At 45.4% G+C, this 16,393-nt stretch overlaps 2 protein-coding genes across 4 annotated transcripts; both read right to left on the bottom strand.

Annotated features, from left to right (window-relative positions):
• Positions 1-778: 778 nt before the first annotated feature.
• RNF135 (ring finger protein 135) lies at positions 779-7,447 on the bottom strand. Of its 3 annotated transcripts, none has more exons than XM_059864342.1 (6): positions 5,850-7,447; positions 5,108-5,194; positions 4,378-4,548; positions 3,020-3,179; positions 2,496-2,597; positions 779-1,700 (listed from the first exon to the last, which is right to left on the bottom strand). In XM_059864342.1, the coding sequence occupies exons 1-6, from the start codon at positions 6,180-6,182 to the stop codon at positions 1,165-1,167; spliced, it is 1,389 nt and encodes a 462-aa protein (XP_059720325.1). In that variant the 5' UTR covers positions 6,183-7,447; the 3' UTR covers positions 779-1,164. The 3 variants fall into 3 exon arrangements, with proteins under 3 accessions (XP_059720325.1, XP_059720326.1, XP_059720327.1); XM_059864343.1 differs by having other exon boundaries at positions 5,108-5,191; XM_059864344.1 differs by lacking the exon at positions 5,108-5,194.
• A 144-nt stretch (positions 7,448-7,591) lies between these two features.
• On the bottom strand, positions 7,592-15,037 carry ADAP2 (ArfGAP with dual PH domains 2). The gene is made up of 10 exons (XM_059864341.1): positions 14,487-15,037; positions 13,307-13,437; positions 12,541-12,632; positions 12,333-12,418; positions 11,886-11,995; positions 11,101-11,247; positions 10,317-10,400; positions 9,841-9,903; positions 8,538-8,615; positions 7,592-7,943 (listed from the first exon to the last, which is right to left on the bottom strand). Exons 1-10 carry the CDS (start codon positions 14,881-14,883, stop codon positions 7,734-7,736), a joined length of 1,398 nt encoding a protein of 465 aa, XP_059720324.1. The 5' UTR covers positions 14,884-15,037; the 3' UTR covers positions 7,592-7,733.
• Positions 15,038-16,393: the final 1,356 nt, after the last annotated feature.

Genomic DNA, 16,393 nt, shown 5'->3' with positions numbered 1-16,393 from the left:
TGGCTATCCCAGGAAAGTCACCCCAGCCTTGGAGATGCTGAATGGCACAGCCCGGGATCTTACAGATGTGCATTTAGGCCATCAGAGTGTTCAGTGGCAGCAGAGTCTCTCTGAAGGTGAGCAGTTCTGTCAATTACTTTAAAAGACAAGGAGCTCCATTCCACTAAATGAGAAAGCTGAATCCCACATGCTTTATCCATGATAAACTATTTATTTTGTCAGGAATGCCCAGCTTTCCTGAAAAAGCTTTTGCTTCTTGGGAATGCCGTTTTCAGTGTGCCTGCATGAAGCAGTGGATCTCTCAGAAATCAAGCTGTCCATAGGTTTTGTGGGACCTCAGCTCTGGTTCCTTCATCCCCCCCAGTGAACCAACTGAGAACCTCTTACTTTGTCTCAAGCTCACTGGCAAGACCAGATGGTCCTTCCCATGACAGAGTCCTGTTTGCAGGCCCTTTAAAAGGGCACTAAAGTGACCTCATGATTTATTAGCTGGTATAAACACACCCCTACATCTGCTTCCACAAGCATGTCCACGGTCACACCACCACCAGGACTGACAACCCTTTGGCCAGGGCAAGATTAAAATATGGTTCTGGGGAGATGATGTTCTTCTGGGACACCTCCCTGAAGTGTCAGGTCCTCAAATCCAAAGCCTATTTCATAGTTAGTGCCTACCCTAAAGGGAAAGATTTTCATACCCAAGATCAGTAACATTCTTACCCTCTAAGCATTCCTTAATCAATCAGATCTGTCTAAAGAAAACTCACTTGACAGAAAGTAACAGCATAATCTGTTCTTCTGTATTTTTTAATATCAATATAGGAAAAAATGAGGTCAATGAGAAAGGAAGCTCTAATGTTGGGATAAGCCTTAGTCCATTCTTTCCTAGGAATATCCTGGGACTACTTAAAGCTGCTTGTGAAACCCACCTGACTCCTACGGGGTGGTTACTGCCTTTAGCATAGGCTGAAATTGCTTTAATGAAGTATGGCTAGACCAGAGCACAGCATGAAGAGAAGCAGAGCAGACAGAAGTGCCAGTGGCTGATTCCCAGGAAAGCCTGGGTAGATATGCATTCATTCCTTGGTACACTCCTGTGCTAAACACTGAGGCTTTTACAGAAACTGCAGTCATTGGCAAAATTGTCTCTGTTCTCAGTAGGCTTTATCTGCTGTTTGGCTGACTTATAGTTAAAGATCCATTTCTCTCTAGAGTGTACAGCCAGAAAGCAGGGTAGAGAGGATCTGAGGTACTGATTTCAAAGGTGTGCAAAAGCATTTCTCTGTCAGAGATGGAGTAAAATGACACAGTCTTCTTCTGTAGCTCCAGGAAAACTCCAACCTTCAGTGGTTTGTCCTTGTCCAATAATGTTTTTTGATCCTTATGCCACGCTGACAGCTGTTTTATAGGACCTAGCCATTCTACACACCAGGAATGCTCAGTTCTTCCCAATTTGTCCCTTTTACCAATCATTTCATGAGCAACTCCAACAGCCCATCCATCACTGTCCTTGGTAATTACTTCCCAGTAGTGGCACCCAGTAGAGAAGCCCTGTGAACACATGACTTGGCTGATGCAGAATCTTTTGGGTGATGGTTGATAACTGCTCGGGTGGCTGGAAACCATCACTCTCCTGTTCTGGGCTGTGAGTGCCAAGCGCTCGTGTACTCTTGTGGGGTCAAAAGTCACATCATCTGCCCCTGGAAGACAGAAAGGAAAATTTTCTCACATGCAGGCAACAAGAAGGCAGGTATATTCCTGATCCAGAAGAGAAATGAAACAAAATTATCAAGCCAGAAATCTGAAACAAAGTTCAAAAATCCTCAACCAAGCATTATCAACTGTATCCTGGGCATACTGAAACATTTAACAGGCACAACTGTGTAAATATCCATGACAGACTCATATGCACTCCAGTGGAAAGGTCAAAGTACCTTGCACCCTAAAAGATGGATTTTATTCCTAGCCATAATCTTTTGTTTTTAAAAATTACCTTTTTGTCAATAAAGGGATGCTTACCTTCATAAAGCTTACTGTCATCTGTTCACTGGGACAAGTTCTTACATATTTTATCAGCAAAACCATGTTTTCTGTGTTAAGCTACAGCTGTAGAAGAGTGGGTTGATTGCAAAAATGTTTCTGTCAAAATGTTGCAGAATTCAAGTAACAACTGGAGTAACTACAGTTTAACAGCAAGGATCAGTGAGGTGCAGTAACTGCCTGTACACCAGCTCAGACTCCACAGCCAGCAACACACCACCACACAGCCTACACAAAACAGGTTTCTTATCTCTTTTTTATCCTACATCCGCAGTCAGGTACAATGTTACATTATGTGCCAGTAACTGATTCATTCACGGCAACTCCATTGTGTTTCCAAGCTTCAGTAAACAGCCACATTTCCAGCTGATGTTGGCAAGGACAGCTTTCTTCAGCAAATCCAGTCTCAGGGTCACCTGGATGTGGTTAAGAGTCCTGCTGGCTTGGATACTTACACTGAGAAAACTGGCTGGAAATGGTTGGTTCAGGACTTGCAGCTGCAGACTCTGGAGACGATGAGCTGACACTTGGCTCCTGGCCTAAGTCTGGAGGATGCACTAAATACAAAAATAAGTGAAGTGTTAAGGCGTTTCTTCAAAATGTACTTAGGAAGTGTTTAAGCTTCTAAAGGAAAACACACCTTAAATAATACCAGATACTTGTTCAAGTGCAAAACAAGGAGTTGCATTTTTTCATTGTATAAATTACAAAGGACGTGTAGGCAAACATTTTTACCCAAAATTAACAAAACACTCTATGCTGGTGTGGTCAGAGGGGAACTGTCAGAAGAGTGAGATGGGTAAAGCAGCTGGATCATTCTATGAAGATAAAGCAGTACCTGTCTTAAAAATTCTTACAGTGTTCTTTAGTTTTTTGCTGAGTATCGTGTGTCTTGTTTTATTCGCACAAAGTAATTTTTTACTCTATTTGCTAAATCCACTGTCTTTAAGAAAAAGATTTCAAAATAAGGGAAACTCACCTGGTGGGAGATGCTGAGCATAATTCTCCAAGAGTAAAATTTCCAACTTTCTCTTAAGATCTTCTACAGCACTTTTGACAACATTAAGCTTTTCATCAAGTGTAATTTTATTTATTGTCAAAGGTGAGCCTTCATACCTCTGCCTCTCACATAAGTCTCTCTAATAATGACAAAAGGATCAAGGGAAAGATGTAAACAGCAGCAGTTATTTAATCTCACAGATCAGATTATAATATAAAGCCCAAGTGGAAAAAGAGCAGTGATCTCTCCAAGAATCTTATTCTTTGTATCAAAAGTTTCCTTTATAGGACAGTTACCTGAGCAAACCAACCTGAAATCTCAGAAAATAGTGAAGGATATTCTTATTAAAAAATAAAAAGACTGTGTTTTCCCCAATAAAACCAACATGCAACTAAATTTTCCTTTATATATATATTACAACTTCCTTAAGTATTCATATGAATACACAAAGTTACTCTTTTTTAAACTTCCTTCTTTTTATTCTAGAACCGAAACCAAAAGTTTGAAAATGTATTAGTGTGAGGAAAGTGTAAATCTAGTTTGCCTAAATTTAGAAATTGTGGAACTCTACATCTGAAGTTGCTCTGTTAGTCTGTGTGTACAGTCTGTAGGAGGAAACAGCCTTTTGGAGGCTGGATTAATCTCCTTTGCAGGAGGATATCTCACATAGACCAGATAACACTGGAAGTACCCATTTCTCCTCACTGTCTGTAACAGGACCCTGGATCAGGTGAACTCCAATGTGGCACCTGTGCCTGGGTTCTGGAAGTCCAATTCTGTCTCATGGCACTGCCCCACCCAGTGAGCCCCACTCCAAATTCCTGCTGGCTAACTTGCATCACTTGGCACTGCTGTTTTCAACATCAAACCTGGCTCTGCACAATCTGAAGTGCTTTAAATGTGTCTTTTGAGAGCCCTTGAGGTGTTTTTCACAGGAAAACTGTTACAAAATGTTGACTAACTCTGTGAGTTTTTTAACTTGCATGCCTGTGTGTAAATTCAAATTCTGGAAAATAAAAAGATCATGAAAGATCTTGACTTTAGATTTGACTGAGGACTGGATTTCAGCCCTGCAGCTCCCACTTCATTCCAGCTCACCAATATAATTGAAAAAAATCTAGTTCTGAATTCCATTCCCAGCCTGTGCCTCTCTCAGTAATTTCTTTTTCTCTGAATTTCTCACTTTCCCTGCTGACAGCAAAGTCCATGGATTGGCACCATTGTCTCTATGAGAATGGCGCAGTGGGGACCTCAAAGGTGCTCTGTACATATTCAGCTATCCCAGACAGTGAGCTTGAGTTTCTACTCATATTCTGCCACTTCATTTCATCACTTACAGTTTGGGCTTTGATGTCTGTGAGCTGGTGAATAGTCTCTTCAATTTTCTGTTGAGCAGCTTTTTGCTGTTGTTCAATGAACATCAGTGTGTTTCTCTCCTGTCTTTCAACATATTCCTTCATGCAACAGAAATCTTTAATAATCTGGCTTTTGATCTGAGATGTATATTCCTGAAAAGTAGAAAATATGGAGATCATTGTATGGTTAGGAAAGATGCATAGAATATGAGAATTACTGCCCCATCCAATGTGCTCTTTGACTGACCCCTGCAGACCAGAAAACTTTATTCAAAGGAATAAAATACATTTGACACTATCCTGCATTACATACAGTGAGATTTTGGGCATGGTAAGGATCATGAATATTTTATGGCCAGTGGGGTCTGCTTGACAACTCAGAAAGACAAATATTTCCTCTTATGATTAGTAATTTGCATCTAAGTGTACCAGAAACATTCAGGCTACTCCTGGGATAAGCAGAAAAATGCAACAATGCACAATTTCAGCGAGATTTTGTGGCCATTCCAGTGGCCTTTGTGCCAGCCAAGACAAAAATTAGTGCAGCTGATGCCATAAATTCATTCTCATCAGTAAAAACAGAATTGTGACAGAAAAGAAGGAAACAAAAAGGCAAATTCCAGCTCTGAGCTGGACGGCAACCCTGCAGTCAACCCCATCTCCAGCCCAGAACAGTGGAAAGTTACTTAGGTGATGATTGTACAATGTGTACCTTTGTTTTATCGAGATCTTTCCTCAACAGCTGGATGGTCTCTGCAGTTATTTCTTGTTGCTTGGAGCTCCCACCTGTCTCTTCCTTCTTTAAAGAGACACATTGGACTATTTATCTATATAAACCTCAGAGAAAGCAAAACTAGTCTAAGCTGCAGGATAATAAAAATTCCCTACATGACTGACATTAGTTAAGCAATGGACTGATTGAGGAGATGCCTGAAAGACACAATTCTGAGTAGGAATAATCACAATGAAGTCAACATCAACAGTCACCAATTAATTAGCTGTTCAACTATAGAAGCTGGCTGGAGCTGTAGCACTGTCTAAGAATGTTATGCGTCCTTTCAGCAGCCTCCAATGCAATGCTGATGCAATAAATAACACCCAGCAAAAAGAAGTCACTTACTACTTTTCTGCATCAGCTAAATATGCACAGGTATTAGTTTTTCTAATTCAGCTATGCAGCTCTCAATGGGACAGACACCATCAATGAGCCCCAAACACTGTGAGCCGAACCCATGTGCCCAATGTGCTGCTGTGCCGTGGGATGGAAACCCGGGCTGTCCCGAGTGCCGCTGGGGGCTGCCGCAGAATGCGACGGGCAGGACTCCCTGCGAGTCGGGGGATGCCGCCGGGGGATGTCCCGAGGGAGTCTGGGGATGTCACCCCGGGATGCAATCCCGGAATGTCCCGGGGGAGGCCCAGGATGTCGGGGAGCTCCGGGCTGCCTCCGGCCGTACCTTCTCCCCACGTCCTCGCCCCGCCGAGCTCAGGCCGTTGCAGGCAGCAGCTCCACAGGCTTTCGGCTCCTCCAGTGTTTCCAACTCTTCCTTCAGCTCCCGCGGGATGAGGCTGAGCAGCGCGGCCAGCTCGCGGTTGGGCCGCAGGTGCTGAGGCTCGAAGGGGCACCGGCAGAGCGGGCAGGGGGCGCGGGGCCGCCCCGCGCAGTACAGGAGGATGCAGCCCCGGCAGAAGCTGTGGCCGCAGCCCGAGAGCCGCACGGGCTCCGCGAAGAGCTGCAGGCAGCAGGAGCACTGCAGCTCCAGCCCGTCCAGCTCCATGACGGCGGCCATGGCGGGGCGCGGGGCGGAGCGCAGCGGCCGCGCAGTTTCGATTCCCCCGGACCGCTCCTCCGGTACCGAGAATGGCCCGGGCGCGCCGGTTCTGCCCCGCTCTGCTCCGCCCCGCTCTGCTCTATTCTCCTCTGCTCTATTCTCCTCTGCTCCTTCCACGTGCCTTGGTCGCACGATTTGAGTTGCCGGTGGAAATGGACTATGACGCAGAACTCTCTAGAGCCTGGCCTTCACTTTCATTGACTGTCCAAAAACGTCCCCGTTATCTGCACTATTTCATTTCCGCCGTAAATTTCCCGATTTTGTAATAGTGAGAGTTGCTGAAATGGGCAGTCTGCTGACCCAGCCGGGAGAGCAGTGGCACAGCAAAGCACAGTGCAGATCTTGTCTGACTAAACTTCAGGCTACTGGAGGGACCAAACCCTTCTGAGGTCATCCCAAGCTACTCAGGTCGTCTCAAAATAACAATTAAGACTGGCATTGTTTCTCGTACAACTCAAAAGTTGCTCTCCGTTGCTTTCAGGAGCTGCAGGACTAGGCAGTTTAAAAGAATTGCTGAACCACCACGTGAGCTAGAATGAATGGGGTTGTGTGGGGACAGAGCCTGGAACACAGGAAAGTTCATGGGAGCATACCAACACATAAAACTGCTGCACATTACCCAGAGCTGGACAATGAGCTGGCTGAGAAAGGCAGAATGATGAACCGACTCAATTCCTCTGCACTATTGGGCGAGTGGGGCTGGGGAGAAAGAAGAATTAGTGTCACTAATTCCTGCAAATACTGGCACTTCTCGTTTCTGCAAAAAAAGAACTATTTGGAGTATCTCAAGACCAGCGGGCAATTGTCAGCAGAAGGTGGAAGCCTCACCAGAAACTTGGTCTGCAAGACTTCCTCGATTTGCAAAATAAGGCTATCTGTAAAGAAGAATTAAATGTGAATTACTTGCTGCTTGGTGGAACCAGATCTCAGACTTTGTCTTGAGGCATGGAACACTCAGTGCTCTGTGTCAGCCAGGGCAATCTCCACCACTTCCTGCACACAGTGGTACCTGACGAGAAGGCTCCCCTCCAACACTGAACACCAGTCCTCATTCATGGAGTGTTTGCAAGCAAGTCACTGAAGAAAATACTTTTAAAATTTGCTTCTGCCTTATAATGTTCAGTTAAATCAAGCTCATTAAGCTTCATCTATTTCTGGGTGAGCCAGATCAATGTATGTTCATCCTTTACTCTCAACACATTCACCAGGGCACCATGTGGGGTTGTGCTTTGGAAAAAAAAATCATTGGATGTTGGATTTGCCACTCACATAAAAGCCAAACAGTAGAGACTGTTGAAAGCAAAGGAGCTAGAAGAACCTATGTGATTCCATTACAGGACTGATGCCATTACAGTATCCTCCACAACTTAAATTTGGCTCTTTTTTTTTATTGTGCCAGAAATGTAGTGCTGTAAGAAACAATCATCCCACTCTGCTGAAAACAACCCTGTTTCTGTGTGGCCAGAAGCTGCAGCTAGGTAGAATGTTGCTGCCAGCCTGCTCTGGACATCAGAGCTGGGTGATGACTCCATTCAAGGCATCCATCCACTCCCTCTGCTTCCTGTCATTCTCACAGATAAACACAAACTCTCTCGCTGGTGTGACCAGAGTGATCACTGGCTTTTTCTTCTTCACCCAGACTTTCTGGGGCAAATCATCTCGTACTTCATATCCCTCATCCCTTCTTCCAATGAAAACCTGGCCCTGTGCAAATGCATCCTGGAAAGAAGGAGGCAGAAGACAGCCATTAGCCAGCAGACAGTGGAACTCCAGCAGACACTGCTCTGTCCTTTGACATGGAACAGGATCCGGGGATGCACGGAGGGGAACCGATGACACGGACTGATGACACCAGCAGGGAACACACAAAGGGGTATTTTGCACACACAGGCATTCTTAGGAGGAGCAGGCAGGGTCCCACCCTCACAGAGCTGGTTGGTGGGTATTCAGAAGGGGCAGGGAAGGACATTCCCATGCCTAAAGCCGTGCTGGGGAGCAGGACATTGGGGCTGTCAACTGGAATAGTGCTCATCTTGGCTAAGGTTACAGACACAGAGGCACTAGGGCTGGGGGAGAGGGGGCATGAACCACAGGCAGTAGCAGTTACTTTTAAAAGATCTTTCTCACAGCTACTGTGCAGGCCAGAGTTTCCAACCAGCTCAGCTTCAGAGACATCCTTTGGCAAGGGAGATGGGCTCTTGAGGCTGGGCCTGCTCCAGTCTGGCAGAGCCACTGGAAAAGGTGGATGAGAACAGACCCTTCCACCTGACCTGCTTCATGAAGGGGCTGTGGAACAAAGAACACTCCTCTTACCAGTGGATTTTTAAAGTATAGCAGGTTCCTTTCCTGAGAATCCAAGCAGAACCAGCGTACCTTAAAGGCCTCTTTCTGCTGAAAGGAAATGGTAGAAATTCTTTAAAGACCCAAGTCTCAAAGCAGACTTTGGTCTATTCAAATCCCAGGACCACTTAAATTACTTGGAGCTGGAGTTCAGTTTCCTTCATCCCTGCAACTGATAACAGGACTGCTGTGTGCAGCCCTCAGCTCTCTCTTCTCCCTGGCTCAAAATACAGATTTACATTCAATGGCAATTCTTTGGGCAGGGAATTAATCAAACTAACAGGATTAAGGAAGCTGCATGAAATGGACTGAAAGCACTGCAGAGACCAACCCCTGAGGGGTGATAATGAAGAGAGTGAGCGATCAATTTCAACAATCTGATCAGGGAGGTTGTCCCTGGAATTTTGGGTGTATAATACCAGTTGGGTTTTTTTAGGTGCTAATTCCATCAGCTACACTTGCCTAACCATTCCTGAGCTATTAACTGCTCCAGGCTGAACTGAAGAGGCCTCTTCTAGGACTCAACTCAGTTTAAGCAGAATTTAGGCCTCAGGAGAAAACCACAAACTCTTTCATGCCCTGTGCAAATAAATACCTGCAGAAGAGGTGGTGGAACACTGGCACAAGCTGGGCCAAAACCCAGCATATTCAGTATCAGCCCTGCACTGCTGAACTTGATAATGGGACTTGGCTCATGGTTCACTCAGAGGAGAGCAAGGCAAGAAGTGGCTGTGTTCAAACAAGACCTCAGATCTTTATCTCCTCCTTCAGCAGTGCCCAAAACCCTGCTCTTCTGTTCCAAGAGTACTGGCCACTTCCAAACACCTCCCACAGTAAAACAAACCATACTCTTGGCTTCACTGTAGAGAAATTTGCTCAAATGACACTTTGCAGCTCTAAGCAGATGTGACTTAAGTGCAACTGAGTCTTAAGTGAAACAGAGAAGTAGGAGGGGTCAGCACATCATGTTCTGCTGTAGCAGGAGCTGCAGTTAGCAGATGTAACAATCCATGTGGTGTTGTGTAATAGCACTGTGCATGTCCATTGAGAGCTAATCCACCTTGCTTACTCCTCAAGGATTCTTCTCCCCGATTTTATTTTCCACACAAAATAAAACATGGTCCCAAAGAACAGGACAGGTTTGAATATGGTGTCTTTTATCAGCCCAGGAAGCAGAGAGTCACTGAGCAAATAATTTACAAGTCAGGATCATTGAACTACCAAACATTCTCTATCTGGAATGATCCTGTTTGTGTAATGCCAAATATGCACTTACTTTTGGTCCTGTTTTCTCCATATATCCTTCTTTGACAAAACTTCTTGTGATCCTGGGTATGAGCTAGGAGAACACAAACACAAAAAAAGTCTGTGTCTGTCCCAACCAAAACCAGGACAGGCTGTCTCATTCAAGACTGCATTTCTGCTCTGTTTTTGTGAAAGTTAATCACCATCAATTGTGGCTTTTGGGGTCTGGGATTTTTTTGGCTGCTTGGTAAAGGGAAGTCTGAAGTAAGAAGGAACATAACATTTTTGACCGATTACACTGTGTAAGAATCACATGGAGACTTTAAGGCCTTCAATGCCAACCAAGTTTTTGCATGTTATTCAGTGTGGCTTTTCCTTCTACCTCTTCTGTCCATTCCCTGGACCCAAGTGCTGCTTTTTAAGCATCTGACTCTGTCAGAAGAAGTGAGAAAATGTTTCCCCATGCTGTATTTGGCTAGACTGCTTCAAGCCCTATTGAGTTCTCACCTCAGGCTCAGGGACATTTGGGAAGGTTGTTCTGAGATAATGGTAACGTGCTGCCCGAATAGCATTGAACCAGTCAACAATCTCCTGGGAAAACAGCAAGCACACGACATAAAGATCAACAAGAAGAGTAAGAGCACTGCTTCTCCAAAATGCCCCTCTCCTTCCTTGTGACCTCTTTGTAAAGAGGTACTTTCTCCCCAAGGGGCAGAGAGGGTCCGTGATTTGTCCCAGATGCCTGAAAAACATTGACCCTTGAAAATAATTTAAGAGTGCCCCTCCTGGGAGGTCCAAGACATTCTCAGCATGGACAGTCACCCAAGTCTGTATATACAGGGTTTTTCAGTTGATTCAGTTATGGGTTGTTTAAAAACCTCTACCTGGAAAGACACAAGAACTCTGGTGAAGGAAGAAAAAGAAGTCTAACAATATCTATAGAGATACTTTTTAAAATTATCATTGTTGGCTTGGAAATAATGTAGAACAATATTCTCTATGTGTGCCAAGAATTTAACCACAAAATTGTGTAAAACCACAAGGCAGTTACCTTACAGAGATTTACATCCATGCACCACTTCAGACTGTCCAAAGGGTAAGGATGAATATATGCCCCAACAGAAAAGGAGCAGGATGCAACAGTTAGGAGTATCAAATTCTGCAACTTCCTATATTCTACAAGTCTTAGTGATGCCAACTAAAACCAGATCTAGCAGACACAGTAACTCTTCCAAAATATAGATCTAACATCTAAGCATCTTGCTTACTCCAGAATCTCCATTATATTCACCTTTCCACTTTCATGATAGACAAAAAGGTTCCTTGTTTGACCATCTGTGATGTATGTGATCTGCAGCCCATGACTGTGTCCTATTTTCTCCACCTGGAACATTGCATTCAGAGTCTCAACGCTGATAACGGCTTTTGGAACTTTGGACTGTGAAATGAAAAGCATGAAAAGTATTAAAGTGAATGTATTGCAGGACAGATTAGCTGTATGAGACCTAGACCCCTACTGAGAAGAAAGCAGACATCCTAAAATATCTGAATATTGCATATACCTGAAATATAAAGCCTTAACTACATGCAACATAAAACCACTTAGAAAGATTCCTTCACTAATGCTGGATCACTGCTAAAGAGGGCTGGGTGTGCATTGCAAGGGATAGCTCTATCTCCAGTCTCCCAGTTAGAGAACAGTTAGCTACAGTCTCTCACAGAAAGGAGTCATATTGAGAACCCTGCTGCAGGAGCTGATGAGAGGATATTTTGGTAATGTAACAGCTGCCAACAGATCTCTTCTTTGTCTTGCTATTCAACTGCCAGTACCCATTTCCTTTGTTCACTAAGAAAGGGGAGGCTGCAAGGTTGAGATAAGGGATGAGAAAAAGAACTAAATCCAAAATTGCCAATATACCACATATGTTAAGGGAGAAACATATGCACTCCTCTAAGCACAGACTGGCCACAAAAACAGACACAAAGCTACTTGTGCTGGGTTTTGCCCACAAAGAGCAAGGTGTGAGGGTAGGTGTTGACCTGCTACCTATGGCCAGCTCTGGCTGAAGAACTCACTTCTTTGATGTAGTACTTCATCACCCCTTCCTTTGCTGACAGGAGAAACTGCCTCTTCTGGAACTGCCTGCGTCCCTTCCCAAGCTTCCAGAGGCATCCTTCACGGCTGCCTGCAGACCAGACAGAAAAGTGTCAGAGAAGTCCTGCACAAGGGCAGGACTATTTAGCTAAGGGTGATGTGGCACAGTTTCAAGTCTCTTCTCCATCTGAGAATTTTCCCCTCATGAAAAAATAAGTGGAAGAAATAGAGAACTATAAGATCTGAATATACCCTTGCACTTGTGTGAGTGCCTTTTCTTAGGAGTTTTTTCTCAAAGCTAGGCTCAAAGCGTGACTGCACATCCAGCAGTTCCAATGTGACAAGCCAACCTTAGAGATCTCCAAAGCTGCCAACAGAACATTGTGCTGCTGGCCTTGAGGCTGAGACCTCCCTGACAATCCTTTTACCTGCAGAACAGGGATCGTGGCAGACTCCAGTGTCAAGAAATTCCCCACGCTCATATTTAGCTCTAATCCACTGCTGTCTTAAAACCCTGAAAGAGGAAAACATGGATAAAGCTGATCTGTCTCGTCTCTAGTTTCAGCAGCCAGCCAGAGAGACCTGAAAGGGAAGCAAGTGTAAAGCAGTGCAGCAGTGAATACACCATCAACTTACATGCAGTCATGGGACTTGGGGATGTAATAGTACGGAGGCACCTTTGCTTCATATTTAGCTTTGGCCCAGAGATTCCCATGATTCCTCATAAACTGAAATACAAAATAAATTACAGTTAGGTGTGCCACTGCAAATCAACACCATGTCAAAAACATAGAATGAGACTTGTATCAAAGGGAGTGTTGCACTTTTTTCTGAGTCTTGCCATAACTCTCAGTGTGTATTTATATACATGTATCAATTCCCTTTGGCATTATAGGTTGCTTTTGTAGGTGGATGCACCTTTTTCAGTATTTACAGTCCTGAACCATGTGTGAAGGAATACAAACTGTGGTTGTTGATGAAAAGAACAAAAGAAAATTAGGAGAAAATTTATAAATCATCTCCCCATTCCTTCATCTCCTCCCAGATATTAACTGTGATCGTATTATTAACACAACTCAACTGAATGATGAGAGGTTGAACCAAAATTTAAGAAGAATATGTTGCTTTCTTAATTGAACATACTACCAGGAAATATTTGTGGGTTTCTAAGCCACAGGAAGAAGCTACTGTGTATACAAAAATACACACCACAGACTGTTAGGAACATGGTCACCTATCAGTGACCAATCAGTGTAATTTGATTGAGCAGGTCATAAAAATCCCCCTAAAGTAACCCATGCAGTTAACACGGCTCTGTTGCACGGTCCATGGTGTATGGCACAGGAATGACATGGCAGAGAAAGTTATGAAACGTGGAGAATTACTACTTTTTCCTCTGTACCTCTATTAAATTGCTCTCCCAGAAGTCAAGCCGAAGGGATTTGACTCTGCTGATTTCAGGAAGATTGCGATGAATTCCAGAGCAATTCAAACAAATGAATATTCCAAGTTTGTAAGAAGCCCACTCTGGATCTAGATAAAAACACAAAGAATCAATTAATACACAGGAAAAGGCACAGCCACTGGCAAGGATGAAAATCCACATCTGATGCACAGCCCAGGCTTCACACCTAGTAAATTCCTCGAATCCCACCCCACTGTTTATGGCTGTCACTTCACTGTCTTCAGGGGAACAATACCTGCTTTCCCCAGTGAAAGATGTGGCCCCTGTGTCTGCACATTCTTTAACTGCCTATTTGCTTTAAAATTAAGGAGACTCTGCAGGCAGATGAGTGGTGATGGAAAAGCTCAGCTAATTATTAGTTCTGCATGAAAAGTTGCTGTTGCTGAACTAACAGTGGGAGGAAGGTGCCGACAGTGCGCACTATCGAGAGTACAACGGAGTACAACCACCTGCAGCGCGGACTCTGCCCGCTGCCCGCGAAGACTCCTGCTCTTGCCTGCTGCTACATCCCCTGGAGCAGCTTTGACAGGTGCATCCGTATAGGCACTGAGTGTTCTGGCAAGACCATTTCCTTGGCTTGCGCCACCGCCCACTTCTCCCTATCACGCTAAACAGAAGCCACTTGATGCCTTCTTCAGCTCCCGCCTGACCCACCCGAACGGGCACTGGCGTCAGCGCGGCGCGGGAGCTCCGCCGCGTTTTCCGTGCTTTTCCTGCCCCAACCCTTGCGTACAGACATTCCCCGAGCTGAAAATCACCCCACGCACACTCCTCCTCCTGTAGACTCATGCCCTGTCCACAAATCACCCGGGGAAGGGCCTGGTGCTGAGGTCGTTTCCCGCCCCCTGCTCTGGTTCCCCGGCCCCGCGGGGCTCCCCGAGAGCCATGTCCGGAGCGGGCAGCGCCGCGGGACCGGCCCGCAGCCGCCCTGCGGGACACGGACCGAGGGGCGCGGCCGGTCCCCCGCACGGAGCGAGCGGACCCAGCTGCGGACCGGGACGGCCAGCGCCCACACGGCGCCACAGCCCGAGGGGGCGGCCGGCCCCTCGTCACGGCCGCTGTCCGCTCGGAAGCGAGTCCGGGGACCGAGGGACGCTGCCCGGCGGAGCCGCCTCACCTGGGTCCCCGCAGTCGGCGCAGCGATCGTTACCGGTCCCGGCCGCCCTCTGCAGCTCCAGCAGCAGCGCTTTGTTGTGGTCGTAGTCCATCGTCCCCGGTGCCCGGCGCGGAGTCTGCGGGAGGCTCGGCCCAGCCGGCAAATGAGGAACCGGAGCGGCCCCGGACGCCCCGTCCCCTCCCGTGTCCCCGGGCGCCTCCTCCTGCAGGCGGCTCGGGGTGCGCGGCACCCCCGGGCCAGCCCGCGCCCCGAGGGAACACGGCCAGCGGTCCTGTCCTGGCCCGGTCCCCGGCAGCTTTCCCGCAATGAGTCGGAAGTTCTGCGCTGACAGCTCATTACTAAGGGGCCTGTGTCCAGGAGGGCTCGTCCGCGCCCTCCAGGTTTGCCTCAGCCCCATCTCTCTATAATGAGTTTACAAAACTTGATGGGGAACAGAACGGCAGTGGCGCCCCAGAAACCGACAGAAAAAGCACCGGTACCGCCGGGGCAGGCGAGTCCTGCTCTCCCAACGCAGCTCTGCCCCACTGCGAGTGCTCAGCACAGGCTCTGAGGGAGCTCGGTGACCCCAGGCAGTGCCAGAAAAACTCTGCCCACGTAGCTCAGCTCAACACAGGGACAATACAGCCTTTCAACCCTACTGAAAATGTTCCTCTTCCATGATAAAGGAAATGCCAAAAAGTCGTGCCTTAATATACTGTTTATCTAAGACAAAAGACAAAGAGAAAAATTTGAGACAAAGATTTTCAAGAAGGTTAATTAACTCAGAAAAAAAAAATGAGGTATTCAAATATTTTTCTAGTTTCAGGTTAAATTTAATTTGCATTGCTATAGTGCAGTAGTATACACAATGCTTCTTTAGTAAAGTTTATCTACAATCTTGTAAAAACACTGTAATTTTGTAGATGACTAAACACTACAGTAGACATGTATTAGCAGTTCCAAATACTGAAACCTTTTTTCCATCTTCTAGGTACTAAATAGTATTATGGCTTTTATTTATTTGTAACTATTGTGAAGTTATGAAATACACAGCAGCAGAATATCTAAAAAAGTTGTTCAGCTACTTACACAGAATCTCTTTTCAGCATTCCCCCTCTAGGAGCTGTTGCATACTGGAATGTAAACGTGGATTTAATTTTCCCCAGGTCATCTTGCAAGTCATACACCAAAGCTTTTTGCTAGCTTAATTTTTGTAGTGTCCTTACAACTCCTGTGGAATAAAAGGAACATTTTGTATGACATTTGGGGAGTGGTTATTTATAGATATATATTTCACAAAGACTTGAGATAGTCTTGCTCTTGAAGGGGTCCTTCCCACTTCCAACTTCTATTCTGCAGTAGCATTAACACAGCCTAAGCCTTTGGCTCATTCTTGCAACCATAACTGCTTTTTTCTATGTTATTCATAGGATGGTAGAATAACGTCACCCGAATTTACATTCTGGAAAGCAATATTGGAATGACAGTAAAGAGTAAAAAAAAGCTTGAAACTTGGCTGATATTTCCCCAAGAAGAACAAGGTTGTTGGTTTTGGTTTTAAGTTGCTGTATACCTACTAATAACTGCTGCTTGAATGGGAGACAGTCATTGTGAAACTCCAGGGTTGTTTTTACTTCTGATTTCAAGACACAGAAGTTAGCTGGAGGGGCAGTACATAAAGGACTAACCAGGACCCAAAATATTGCAGGAAATTATTTTGCATCAAAAGTAGGCAAATTTCACAGTACTGGAACGGGGCTTGTGAAGCATTTCCTTCTAAGCAGAGTTAGTCAAAACCAGCCCCAGGTCCCTCTTCCTCACACCCATCCCTCCTGGAAACTTGCTTTATTCTAGCATACAAAAAATGCTTTTACCTGATGCATAAAAATCCAAAGGTGCTAATTTATAAAAACTCAAATTATCACAGA

Source organism: Haemorhous mexicanus, chromosome 20, assembly GCF_027477595.1.
Source record: "Haemorhous mexicanus isolate bHaeMex1 chromosome 20, bHaeMex1.pri, whole genome shotgun sequence".
Lineage (NCBI taxonomy): Eukaryota > Metazoa > Chordata > Aves > Passeriformes > Fringillidae > Haemorhous > Haemorhous mexicanus.
The sequence above is the reverse complement of the archived record's forward strand: the minus strand, read 5'-3'. Positions and strand labels throughout refer to the sequence as shown.

Bases quoted from the DNA above. Each gene is read 5' to 3' on its own strand.
- RNF135 (XM_059864342.1), bottom strand. From the start codon at position 6,182: ATGGCCGCCGTCATGGAGCTGGACGGGCTGGAGCTGCAGTGCTCCTGC. The intron at 3,180-4,377 runs GTAAGTGATGAA...TGTCATTATTAG, and splicing joins CAGACATCAAAGCCCAAACT to AGAGACTTATGTGAGAGGCA. The intron at 1,701-2,495 runs GTAAGTATCCAA...TCTGTCTTCCAG, and splicing joins TTCCAGCCAGTTTTCTCAGT to GGGCAGATGATGTGACTTTT.
- ADAP2 (XM_059864341.1), bottom strand. From the start codon at position 14,883: ATGGGGCTGAGGCAAACCTGGAGGGCGCGGACGAGCCCTCCTGGACAC. The intron at 8,616-9,840 runs GTAAGTGCATAT...ATTTCCTTTCAG, and splicing joins TGGAGAAAACAGGACCAAAA to CAGAAAGAGGCCTTTAAGGT. The intron at 7,944-8,537 runs GTAAGAGGAGTG...CCTTCTTTCCAG, and splicing joins TATACTTTAAAAATCCACTG to GATGCATTTGCACAGGGCCA.